The 12,508-nt window shown below is 49.9% G+C and overlaps 2 protein-coding genes across 5 annotated transcripts in view; one reads left to right on the top strand and one right to left on the bottom strand.

Moving 5' to 3' along the window:
- Positions 1-622: 622 nt before the first annotated feature.
- On the bottom strand, positions 623-5,810 carry LOC120903532 (Fanconi anemia group D2 protein homolog). The gene is made up of 3 exons (XM_040313013.1): positions 3,900-5,810; positions 2,799-3,820; positions 623-2,733 (listed from the first exon to the last, which is right to left on the bottom strand). Exons 1-3 carry the CDS (start codon positions 5,734-5,736, stop codon positions 811-813), a joined length of 4,782 nt encoding a protein of 1,593 aa, XP_040168947.1. The 5' UTR covers positions 5,737-5,810; the 3' UTR covers positions 623-810.
- A 2,089-nt stretch (positions 5,811-7,899) lies between these two features.
- The window catches only part of LOC120901011 (growth factor receptor-bound protein 2), a 39,114-nt gene continuing 34,505 nt past the window's right edge, over positions 7,900-12,508 (top strand). The window contains exon 1 of one of the 4 annotated variants that reach the window (XM_040308690.1): positions 7,900-8,031. The gene's annotated coding sequence lies outside the window, so the exon portion shown is untranslated. Of the gene's footprint in view, positions 8,114-8,153; positions 8,329-12,508 lie in introns of those variants that run through there. The other 3 variants (XM_040308685.1, XM_040308683.1, XM_040308687.1) reach the window with 3 other exon arrangements.

The following is a 12,508-nucleotide window of genomic DNA, read 5'->3' as shown; positions in this document are numbered from 1 at the left end:
ATAACCTCAAGATAATGGTCCAGAAGATGAGAACCCAAAAGGGCTTTAAGACTTGATGGCGATCCAACAGACTTCAAGCACGCCGGAAGCGCCAGAGCATACGGCGAGCACAGTGGAGAGGTCAAACTGGGGAAGAACCCAACGAAGATCAGATGTAGACGAGAATTAAAGGATGCACTTATGACCTAGAGACCTGTAGGTTGGCCACCTAAAACGACTAAGGAAGCAACGTATTAGGAGGCGAGGATGGCAATCTCAAGGTGGTTCTGCTAGCGCTGGATGCTTGTGGATCATGAAATTGAGGATTACTGCGTTCATTCCAGGTTGCTGCTATCCAGAAGACTTTCTCTCTATCTGTCTCTTGTTGGCCTGCTCACGATAGAGCACGTCGGTGTGATATGGATCCGGTCAATAATCATTCTCAAGGACGCTTGGTCCCAGGCTGCCACCTCTCATCCACACCCGAACTCCGACAGGTCTCGCATTACCTGTTCCATCGAGCCATCGAGATGATCAAGATGATTAACCTGGAAAACTTGACCATGTCATCACGATCTGTTAAGCAGTGAGGTCACCAAAGAAGAAGAATGTTAAAGTTTGTCATTTGTGAGTAATTTTTTGTATCAAAAAATATTCTGTTAAAATATATTAGAAAAAGTCTTATCTGAGAACAAGTTCTTAAGTTCAAACACAATAAATGTGATGGGTGAATGCTTTAGGTACATATTTCCACACTGAACCCTCCCTCTTCTGTTAAAAAAAAAAACATTTCAAATACGTTCTTACCACTGCTTACATTATGTTCCTCCCTCAAAAGCATTTGCTCTGCGATGACGATTTCGACACACTGCCGACCCGCTGATTGGAGGACGAAGACGCCTTGGAAGAGCCCCCGCCATTATCCCGACCTTCGTCATCGCTCAGATCATCCGCAATGTCCGACACATCGTGCAGCGCCACCCCATTCGTCCCATCCCCACCATCCCCCTCGCCCTCTTCTTCATCCTCCGAATCCGGCTGCGGCAGCTGGGAAGCGATCAGCTCCCCCTGCATATCCTTGTTCTTCAAGTTGCCCATCCAAAACACGGCCGAGCAGCGGTTTGCCACCAGTGCCGCCTTCACGCGATAAACCAACGTTTCGACCGACTCGCGCACGAACGGAATCTGGGCCAGGGCACCGGCCGACGAACCGGCCCCCTTGGCCACCTTCGTCTGGCAGCAGACGTTGTGCAGGTACCGGGTGGTGGTTTGCAGGGTAGACAGTAGATTCGACGCCCGTTCGGCCGAACAGCGCAGGATGGTTTCCAGTGCCGGCAGGCCACTCTTCAGGAAGAGTTTGATGAAGATTTGCGCAAAGCGTAGATACACGCCGAAGCTTCCGGCCTGCTGCGCACGCTTTACGACGGCCGTCAGTTCGCTCGTCGCTTCGCAAGCCGTTTCCCACAGTTCCAGCCGGCGGTTGGGGCCACCACCACCACCACCACCACTGCCGCGGATGCGAATTTCATCCTGCAGCACACGCAAAAACGCTCTGCACAGGCCTTTGAACAGTTGTGCGTACTGGGCGCGCTTGAAGGAAGCGAACGTGCGCACCGTATCCGGTACGGTGGTGGTCGTAGCTTCTCCCTTCGCCTTACCACCCGCCGGCTTGGCAATCTTGTCATCGATGCTCACATCCTGGCGCATGTCCACGATGAGCTGCTTCACTTGTTTCAAGCTCACCGTCTCGATCAACCCGTCCAGGATGGTAGTGAAGTGGGCCGCCGCCTTACTGTCCGCCGTTCGCATATCGGGAGCGATCAGTACGCTGCGCGTGAAGCGTGCGATCGACCGGGCAGAACTGGTCCGATCTCCAACACACTCGCCGATGGCACGCGCAAGCCGGTACAGCTGGGCAGCGATCGAAAGATCGCCAAAGCACGACTCGTGCACGATCAGCCCTTTCAGTAGCAGCTTTGCCAGCTCGGCCACGTGCAAATCGTCGCCGGGGGACGCACCGTCCTCCCGCTCCGTCAGTTGCAGCACCATCAAACGCAGCACACGCGCCAGCTCCACCCGTCCCCGCTGCTCGCGGAACCGTTTCCAGGGCAGCAGGGCCGTCGCCAGGCGCAAACTCCACAGGTAGCAGGATTTCAGCGGCAGCAGCTCCTGCACCGAGGCGGGCTGCAGTCGGTTCGTCGCTTCCTGCAGCCGGTGCTGTAGCGTGGCCGTTCGCTCCACAAACGCTTCCCACCGCTCCACCATGCAGCGCTGGTAGCGTCCTTCCGCCTCACTCGACTGCTCCAGCGCGGTCGTAACGTTCTCCAGCACGAACCGATACTCGGCCAGTGCGAGGTGCGTTCCGCGCTGCTCGGGCAGCTCCAGCACGCGGGCGGGCACCAGCTCCACCGTGAACAGGCGCACCAGCTCCGGATCCATTCGGCGCAGGGCGTACGAGCAGCGAAGCAGTAAGCTCTGCTCGTTGAACTGTCCCACCGTGGCGGGGGCCGTCGCTGCGGCCGTTTGCGTGCTGAGGGGTGCGTCGAGATTGACGGTTCGGTCGTGTGCTCCCGCTTTCGGGCGGCCGCGAGTGGAGGATGATTCGAGGGGCTTCAGCTTTTTGGTGGCCGCTGCCGGAGGATCCATAAAGTCGGACGCCAGCGGTGGAATGTACTCGCTGTCCGCGACCATACGCTCCAGCATGCGGCCGAGCCGGTGCTCTAGGGTCACGAGCTCGTGCAATCGTTCCAGGACCTAAAATGGAGAAAAATAATTGATTAATTCATAGTTAATAAGCTTGTTATGTCGGAAAAAAGTACCTTCTTTCGAATCGAAGCATCGTCCTGCCCAACGAACGCACTCACACACTCCCGGAACCAGTTGCTCAGGTGGAAGTAAATGTCCAGCAGCAGCGTGCACGTCGTCTCGTCGTACGTATCGACCGAAAACCGACGTTCCTCCTCCTCCCCGACACCGTAAAACTCCGGCACCACCACCATACACCCGAGCAGTGCATTGATCGACTCCAGTACTCCCCCGTACCGGACAAAGTGCAGCGAACGCATCAGCCGAAAGATTGGCGCCAGATAGCAAATGGCCGTATGACGGCTCCCGGCATGCCCCAACACACCCCCACCCACATTGACCGCAATGGTGGCCGCTTCCGTGTTGGCCGCTTCCTCCTCCGCCTCGTTTATGCACAGCTTGCGGGCGAGCAGTATCCCTCCCGGTCCGGTAGCGTCCCGCGACGGCAACGGTGTATCACTTTCCACCAGAAACGTGCCCTGAAACTCCATCGTGATCGTATCGGACAGCCACATGATGAACGTTTTCTCCCACACCGGGGCAGCCTTGGGCCGGGGTTGAGCCAGCATACCCGCCAGCTCATCGTAGCAGATGGCGAGCAGATCCGGCGACTGGTTGGTGGACAGGAACAGAGTGCTCACGAGATTGGCAAGCGTGCGGCCAGTTGCGGACGGGATTTCGCTCACCGTGCCGATCGTCCGCTCGGAATCGAAGCTCGAGCTAAGCTCGGCTGCATCGTCGGAGGCTGGCGCTAGCGAGAGATGGTACACCATCTGCACCAGCCCGATGATGCCCTTCCGCTTGGTGTCTTTGCTGTCGCACATTAGCTGCTTTTTGACGATAATTTCCAGATTATCGCGGATCGCCGCCAGCTCCGCATCGTCGTCGAGCGGGCGGGGTGGAATGACGGCGGCGTAAATGACGCTGATCAGTGGACGGTACTGCCGGAGGGAGAGTTCCGGTGCGATGTCCAATATGCGTAGCAACAGTTCCGCGCTTCGCTCTATCTCTTTTGGGTGCGATTCGTGCAGTTTGCCTAAAACAAGAAGACCCGAAATCATTTCATCTTTCGCTCTAATGCACCCAGAGGGGGGAAGGGTGTTAAAAATACTTACGCAGCGCACCAATACACCGGCCGATCAGGAAATCGTTCCTGCTGGCCACGTTCGCCGACGCCATTTCGCAGATAAACCCGACGATCTTGCTCAGCACCACCCGGTTGTCGGTGGCCGCGCCCGACTGGTCCAGCGCAAACAGTGCGCTCATGGCGGCGACGCCAAACTCGCACACGCGTTCGTGCCGCTCCCGCGTACAGCACTCGATCAGCTGCAGAAACCCGTCCAGATGGGTTTGCAGCACCCGGCGGAAGCACCCGCCGACCAGCTGGTCCGTGTGCGCGTCGGTAAAGAACTGCTGCTCGATCTTGCGTATCGTTAGCTTGCGGATGCGCGGGGCCTTCACCTCGTTGATGGTGGTCGCGATCGTTAGCAGCAGCAAATCGACCGGCAGATGTTCCTCCGCCCCAGGCAGCTGACGGATGACGGTGATCCAGGCATCGTACAGCATGGCCGACGCGGATATTGCTTGGTAGATCGTGCGCAGCACCTGCTCGGCACAGTCGTCCGCGGTGGATGCGGCCCAGGTGTCGGCCGCTTCGCCCGTATCGAGCAGGCGACGCACTTCCCGCACTATGCCGGCAATGTTTTCCGCCGGCTCGGTACGATTAAACTTGAGCAGCATCTTCACGAGCGCTGGGTAGTAGCGCAACGGGCAACCGTCGGCCGCATACTGGACCACCTTCCGGCGGAGCATTTCGAGCGTCTCCACGCTGAGACACATGCCCGTGAACACCTCCACGGTGGTCGGTGTGATCAGGTCCTGGGGGCGCGGGCGCAACTTCACCAGCCGTGCGAGCGCATCGTCATGCTTGGACACGTCTATCACATCCTCCAGGCTGAAGATGATCTCGTCAAACACCACCGGCTGGCGGTTCGCTTTGCCCAGCAGCTCGAACACCTTCTCGAACACCAGCTCACCGTTCTGCACGTGATCGATGAACTTCAGCTGGGACAGCACAAACCCCACGATCGAGTCCTCCGCCCCATCGCCCTCCGGTGTGGCCATCGTGCCGAGCTCCTTGGACAGGTACGCAAACAGCAGCTCGATCAGCTTCAGCTGCAGAAAGTCCACCAGCAGGAACATCTTCATCAGGCTTTCCTGCACCGGCTTACGGATCGGCTGCATCGTACCGTCGTCGAGCGCCGTCGCATTCGGCACAACCTGGCAGCACTCCAGCAGCTTCAGGAAGTTGGTCCGGTCCTTCATCGTCGTCTCGATGCCGGCCAGGAACCGGTCCACGTTCGCCGGGTAGTCCGCGTTCGTGCGCAGGACGCTCTTCAGCTTGTGCATAAACACGATCGGTTCACACTTCAGCACCACCACACCGCCCGGCTCGTCCAGGCTGAGGCCGGCCATGAAGAGCACACTTTCGTAGTAGTTCGTGGGTGGCCGGCGGCCCGGTTTGACCACCTGCGAGCGCTGCAGATTGCTGCGCTGGGACAGGTACCGTCGCTGGCTGGCGGCTTGCGAGGCCGGCACGGAGAATTGGCTGCCGAAGAAATCGTCCTCCTCGTTCGCATCGCCGGCCCGATCGTTACCGGCCATTGGGGCGTGCCGGCGCCGCTTGGCCTGTGAGAATATTTCGTTCATTCGAGAACGGGTAGGCGCCGTGTTTACAGGAACTTTCGCGTATCCTGGTGGTTTGTGGTCGCCGGTGGCGGAATTGCGCGCAAAGGTTGTTTTTAAACTTTTGGTGGGATTTAAATGTTTGACAGCAGTTGGTGGCAACTTGAGCAGGGTTCGTCGGTGCAGATGGTGAGGCAAGCATTTTAACCTTCTCAACCGCACCCCAACCAACAAAAACGGAATGTCTTGTTTGCACACACCAGACATGCAAAAAATTTTGTTAGCAGATCAAAAATCCAAAAATCCACAAAAAAGGCCACAAATTGACCACTAAACGGGTTCTAAATAACTCAAGCTCTTTACTTAAACGGAATATAGAAATATTTCGTTTAGCAGACGGTGAACGACTGATGCATTCTAAAAATAGCAACAAAAAAAAAAACTGGTGGCGTCATCTGTTGGTGGAATTCTCAACCAGAAGAGCGCTTCCCTCGCTTTGAGAGCTTTCTCCTTCCCTCTATACTGTTATATGGTTTCGCATTGAAGTTATGCATCGTTACTAAACTCCAATGTGAACTATTTGTACAGAAGCAAATGAGATTTGAATAATGGTAGATGGTGTTGATACCCGTGTATCTGACTACACGACCATGTAGGGATCAAGAGTGAGAGAGAGAGAAGTTTAGTGAAATCAGAGAGAGCGAAAAATATTGAAACATGCAAAAATGAGGATGAGAGAGGAGAGATTGGACGAACGCAGAGATAGAGATGGAGAAGGCGCGCGGAAAATTAGACGGACGTCTACCGGTAGCTAGCGGTAGCTGGGATCAAGCGAGAGTGAACTCCGAGAGTGAATCGAGAGAGAGAGTGTGAGGGAGGGACAGATCGTGAGATCAGGGAGAGAAGACAAGTCAGGCGACAGGGAGAAATAAAGGAGCCTTGGGTCAGTCTTGTGGTTGATCGCAAAGAGATCGGTTGAGCGTGATACAATAAAAAAAAAAGAAATTGAATAAAAAAAGCCGAATAAATAATTAAAATGTGTGACGATTACGACAGACCATTCATGTAAATTTTTGCTAGGAAAGTTAGAAGGCTATATAGGTCATGATTAGATGAAGCTTGGCGAAACACATTGCAAGAAAAGGACAGCAACACAACGATGAGTTAAAATATGCCATCTATTGAGCAAACCCGTGAAGCTATGAAGCTTTCATTTGTTTCTATGGATATTTCATTTTCCAGTCGTATAAGCTTAATCTGTGCGCTTAGGCTCTTAGCATGGAGTGTAGAATATTTTAACCGAAAATCCTGTTTGCCGAATAAAATCAATTGTTTTCTATCAATTGCGCAGAAGCCTCAACGTATCTCCCCAAGTGACATTTTCGAGCAGATAGTTAGCGTTTTTCGAGTTGCTGGAAGCTTAAATAGCAGGCTTAAACCTGGCTTAAAGAGCAAGCGATATTCCAGAGTTTAAGCTTATTATAACAGTTGAAACGTCAGAGTGAAGCGTTTTTTCTGGTGCCATTTTAAGAATTGTCATCGCGTTGTGCACAAGCTACCGACCTTAAACAAAACATTCGTACTCTTCAAGCCATATCATACAAAAAGTTTATTATAAAACACTTTTCATGTTGTTTTGTTGGTCCATGCGTTTCCCCGCTATTCTGATACTCCCGGGATCGTGTTTTGGTTGTTGTACACCGAGGACGAAACTACAAGCTTCTTGTTTATCTGGCTTCTGCCGAAGTTCTGACATAAACTTCAACGCTTGAACACAGCATTGTTCACTCACACACCCATGTTTTCAAGCGTTTATATGAGGCAATGGGTTAAATCGAGCTGTTCAAGAGGAGTTTAAGCTAAAAATGTAGAACAGTTGTCACCTGGGTCTCTTCTTTGTTTGTATAAAAACCTACTTGATTAAGCCGCTGCCAGTCAGATCGAAAAACCACCGTAACGAAAAGTTTGACATGCGAAAAGTAACGCTTGTTATTGTAAACAAACTAAAAGTGAGTTTTGTTTTTTCTCAATTATCATGCGAATAACAGTAATACTTCATTTTAATTAGTGTTAAATTGATGTTTGGCAGTGCAGAAGCATGCTAATAGCAATTTCGTTAGGATTTCGCTCGCTGACGGTTGGACCGAAATCGGTCGTCCGAAAAAAGAAGCGTTACAAAGCGTTATATTTAAGTTGTCAATTTATTCGTTACGGTAGATTTTCGGTGTGTCGCTGCCAGACATGACTGTCTAATCGATAGAAAATTAAAGCAAATTCAATTCGCTTCTGAAATTTCTGTCTGTCTACTAGCACCCGCCGTTTACTTTCTACAAATTTGTTGCATGGGCCGTCAACAACCATTGGCCATTGACTGTCAAACCGGCTGCTGTCTGCTGAACGGTGCTGTCACGCTGGAACCGGTCCATAGACCAACCTTCTCTGCACGCACTTCATCGAGAAAAGCGACAACGTTCTTGTCCCGCTCGCCTTTTTCGTGTGTGTGTCTCGACCGAGCCGTTTTACGTTTGCGTTGTGTTTTCCCCGACAGCGTTAGTTTTAACCGTGAGTGCAACCGTGAACCGAACTCGCTACCCGTGAATAAAAAAAACCGTGTGCAATTGTGCGTGTACAAGCCTCTGACACAGTATGCAAATCCCCTTAAAACAGTGACATCCCTTCCACATCTCACCCCCCTCCGTCTCCAGTGACCCGAACACGCCGCACTGAACGTGAGGGAGGAGACACCGCAGATTCTTACCGTACTCTTCACCTTTTTCGGTGTCTTTTCTGTGGCAGCGGCAAGAAAAGGGTGGTCGTCGTCTACGTCCTCTGTGTCGGCGTGTGCGTCTGTGTGTTTGTGTGAGTGTGTGCGGTGGTTGATCTCGGGTGTACGGTTGTGTGTGCCGCAGATGAATTGTGCGTGTGGGTGCCATCGCCAGTGAAAGAGAAGTGCACTGATTCTGGTTTTTGGTGTGTGGTGTTCTGTCTCCAACGTCCGCCGCTTGGGTTCCCTTCATCGACATTCTAACACACACATATAGAGGACACATTCAGACGCGCGCACACACACACACACACACACACACACTCTCTTTCCGTCGCATTTGCAACCGGAAGATAATTTTAAACCCCAAAAAATTGGTTCAGTGCTCCGACAGTGATACCGCACGGCACCGCCGGTCTGTGGTAGCGGCGAAGGAGGAATAAGTAGGCGGCGAGGGAAAGCCTCCCTCACTCGCCTCATCAACTAAACGTTGCTTGCAAGCACTCGTGGAAACGCTCAATGGTATAGGGGAGGGTTTTTCAATCGATGAAAACAAAATCCAGTTCAATAATTTCATGTTTTAAGCATATTTTTGTGCAATTTATTATAAATAACAATGCATTTTAAAATCGCACACGCCGAATGTCAATGGGATGGTGTGGTTTATTTTTTTTTGTTCCAGCAATTTCGACGGTACACCGCGGTCCCGCTCTCGCTCTCTCTCTTCTTCTCTGTCTCTGTCTCTTTCGCTCTTCTACCTTGACAACCGTCCGAAGAGAAACGCACACGAGCGAGAGAGCGAGCAAGAATGAGAGTGGTCGAACTGCACATGAACGTGTATGCATAGGTGTGTGTGTGTGTGTGCGTACGGTTTCTGAGAAAAGGTCCACCATCATCATAGATGCGGCTTATTGATGGTATTTTTCAGCCCTTCCCTTCCCAGCAACCCTGTCCCCCACTCCCACCCCCCGTTTGTCCATCGTTTGGTGCGCGTTCTATCAGTATCGTTCCCTGCGGGGAAAACGGTGTATCCGAAAGGCACACAAGAGGCTTACGGGGGCATCCATGCACGGGATGACATTTTCCCCCTCTGTCTATGTGGGTGTGTGTGTATAAAAACATTATAAGATTTTTTTCTTCTCTATTTTGAACTGAAATGGACCGTTTTAGGGGTGAAATAAGCTTTTTTGGTCACTTTATTTCCAAACCAAACTTTAAAATGTGCAACCAAAAATTGGAATGCATTTTTGGCTCCCTCCCCCATTGCCTGGGCATGTATGCACAAGAATGCACATTTTCGAAAAGGGCCACCGAGACTGAAGTGAATTAACCCAGGGCGACGGCGGCGGTGGCGGTATCCCTCCCGGGTTCTAAATATCTCCGTATTAATACACGATGCGCAATCTCAGATTGCGCATATATTCGTTTTATCAAAACATAAGTCATTTCACGTAGCCAACCCTGAGCTATAAACGTCATTTCCATACATTTTCAGATTGCGCCAAGATTGCGCATAAATTTTCAAGATTATATGTCCGAGATATATATATATTTTTTGACAGATAAATATATCAAACCGACCCGTTTGACAGATAAATATATGCGCAATCTGAGATTGCGCATCGTCTATTGCTACGGTCTCGCTAAAGCCATCGCAGAGAACACACGCGCGCGCTCCCGGTCATATATGCACCTATGTGTGTGAGTATGTATGTATGCAAGCGACAGATTCCTATATGTGGGAGCGTGCATGTGTGTGTGTTTGTGCTGCACCAGAAATCACATTAAATATGCTTTCAGGCAGGCAGTAAGGCAATATATACACACCCGCCACCGCGCCACCGTTTATGTGCACGTCGTGACGGTCGCGACGATGATGACGATGATGATGATGCTGGTGGTTGTGTGGCGATGGTGGTGATACGGTGGCGATGATGGATACGAACAAGCCGCTCACATGGCCTGCTATTCCACGCGGAACCGCGCAGTTTGCACTCAGCACTTTCAATCCCCCCTAAATGGTTGTCATAGCAGGGATGGGATGGGAAGGGCAGTAGAGAGCCCGAAATGGGTTTGCGAGAGGAGTGAAGCAGCCCTTTACCCTTTTGCGCTCATAATTGCAAGTGCATCCTCTGTAGAATGCACCTCAAGGAGGGGTTGTTGGAGTGAGGGTGAAAAACAAAAAAAAAAAACAAAAAAAATTCCCGCATTTTTTAAATTTCCTCCCTCGCCAAAATACTGCAGCCACTGCTGAAGAAGTTACGCATGGTGGGGTTGCGTGTGGTTTTTCGCTTTTTTGTTGATGTTTTTCCTTCACCCGTGTGCCCTTCAATTATGTTTGTCATACACAAACTTAACGTTCCGCCCCCCGGGGTACAGGAGGAGGGTACGAGCATGCTCCAGCAATTTCTGTTTTTTTTCGCAAAAATGAAAATTACAACCATCGCTTGTAACCCTTGTTGGCTTACAAGATTTGCCTTTTTATTCAAAGATCTGAAACACAAATTGTACGCAAATGTATAAACAGAACCGCGCCATGTTCAATCGTTTTGAATAATCGATCTCGTATGATGTTGGCGGGGTGTATTTTTAAAACTTCTGTTCGTTCGCTCAATCAAAACCGCCATCGACAAACGGACGGAAACGGTTCAAGATACGAGACGGGAATGGGCGAGACCTGGAGGACACACGCGAGCTCTCTCGGCGGCTCGTTTCTTCGGAAGTTGAGATTACTGTGTTGTGCAAATGTTTGTTTTTACAATACGTGCCACACACACACACATACGCTGCTTGCAGGAAGGCTTTTACACTTCTGGTCTCTGTCCGGAACCACATGTTGCCTCAGGGCGGTGTTCGATTCGGTTTGCTATAAATAACTGATTGAATTGAGTTCTGCTGCAACTTTGGTGAGGATTCCTTTTCCCCAATTCCCCGTTCTGGTACCGGCTGGCTGGACTGTTTTGTTCGGAGTTTACACGACGTAACCATGCGTAATGCAAGTCAGTTAGTAGAGTAGATGAAATTGGAAAACCAACTCCAACAACCTAAGAAATCTTAAAAAACTTTTTGTATTTTGTGTTATTAGCTACTGCTACTCCCGCAGTATTGTTCATCATACATATTGTTGGACTAAATTTAAGAAGCCAATGTCTTGGTTACGTTTACAACAGGGCAAGGCTTAACAACGTGCTCGTTCTAGGAAATCCTTCTTAAATCGCAGTAATAACTCTGTAGGGACGATGTAGAAATAGTTGGTACCACTTTTACAAATAGTTGTCTTCTTAGACATCTTACAGGTGTGTGAAGTAAACATTTCCCGTAGTTCTTCCATACGTTGTAAATCTTTCAAGGTTAAACATATTATCACTCTCCTTGAAGCGCACATTTACCTGACTACTGTCGTAGGTTTAATTATTTCGGTTGCTCTCAAGCAGATGTTTGTTTAGCTGATCGAGGCGTGAAATTCGAAAATGATTCGCTGAATTTTTAAAACTTACTTAAAACTCCTGTACTATGAAAAATGATTATAGTATCCTGTAGTGTGATTAATAAATGATGATTAGGTGTTTATTTCCGCTAAATCATGAGAAAGCATTAAAACTCATTTCGATTCGTTTTTAAGTAATTTTAATTGATTCTGGATGATTTTATTGCTTTGCGTCTTGGGACACATATCATGTTTGGTTAATAAGTTCATAATGAGCGATCGCTCTTGATCGATCATCGGAAATCCTTCGGGCAATAGGCCGGCAATGACCTAGGGCCATGCTGTGGCAAATAAGCAGTTGTATTGTATTTGTATTAGAAATAGAAGGTTTTTTCTTCTTCTTCTTCAGCACAACAACAACTGCCTGTACCACTTCACTAGTAGGGTTTTGGCTTTCAGTAACTTAATGATTTACCCATAAATAAACCCAAGATGTAGTTTATTGTAAAAATACACTAGAAATTGATTACAAACACACCTGCTCGAGCAAATTTCTATGTTAAGCTGCATTTTTAACAGCATTTTACAATGAAAATCTTGTCTTCCTAACACACAGATAGGGGAGCGGTATCATTTTACCACTTTTCCATCGGCCGAATCGTCGAAGAAGAAGCACACAGTCTTCCCAACCAAACTTTTCCAATAACCTTAGCTTATTTCATTGTGAATGCGAGAAGTGACTCAACTGTATATGGCCCACCGCCAGCATTTCACAGCAGCACAATGCTTTTCACTTTGCACGCTCTCCCTTTGAACTCGCTGCCAAACCAGGGCACCCACCTACCTTC

This window comes from Anopheles arabiensis, chromosome 3, assembly GCF_016920715.1.
Source record: "Anopheles arabiensis isolate DONGOLA chromosome 3, AaraD3, whole genome shotgun sequence".
Taxonomy (NCBI): Eukaryota; Metazoa; Arthropoda; class Insecta; order Diptera; family Culicidae; genus Anopheles; species Anopheles arabiensis.
This window is presented reverse-complemented; position numbering and strand designations above follow the sequence as displayed.

What these genes read in the sequence shown, in the direction of transcription:
- LOC120903532 (XM_040313013.1), bottom strand. Translation starts at nt 5,736, where the DNA reads ATGTCTGGTGTGTGCAAACAAGACATTCCGTTTTTGTTGGTTGGGGTG. An exon ending in CCGGTGTATTGGTGCGCTGC is followed by an intron (nt 3,821 to 3,899) that starts GTAAGTATTTTT and finishes TTCTTGTTTTAG; the next exon opens with GCAAACTGCACGAATCGCAC. An exon ending in ATGCTTCGATTCGAAAGAAG is followed by an intron (nt 2,734 to 2,798) that starts GTACTTTTTTCC and finishes TCTCCATTTTAG; the next exon opens with GTCCTGGAACGATTGCACGA.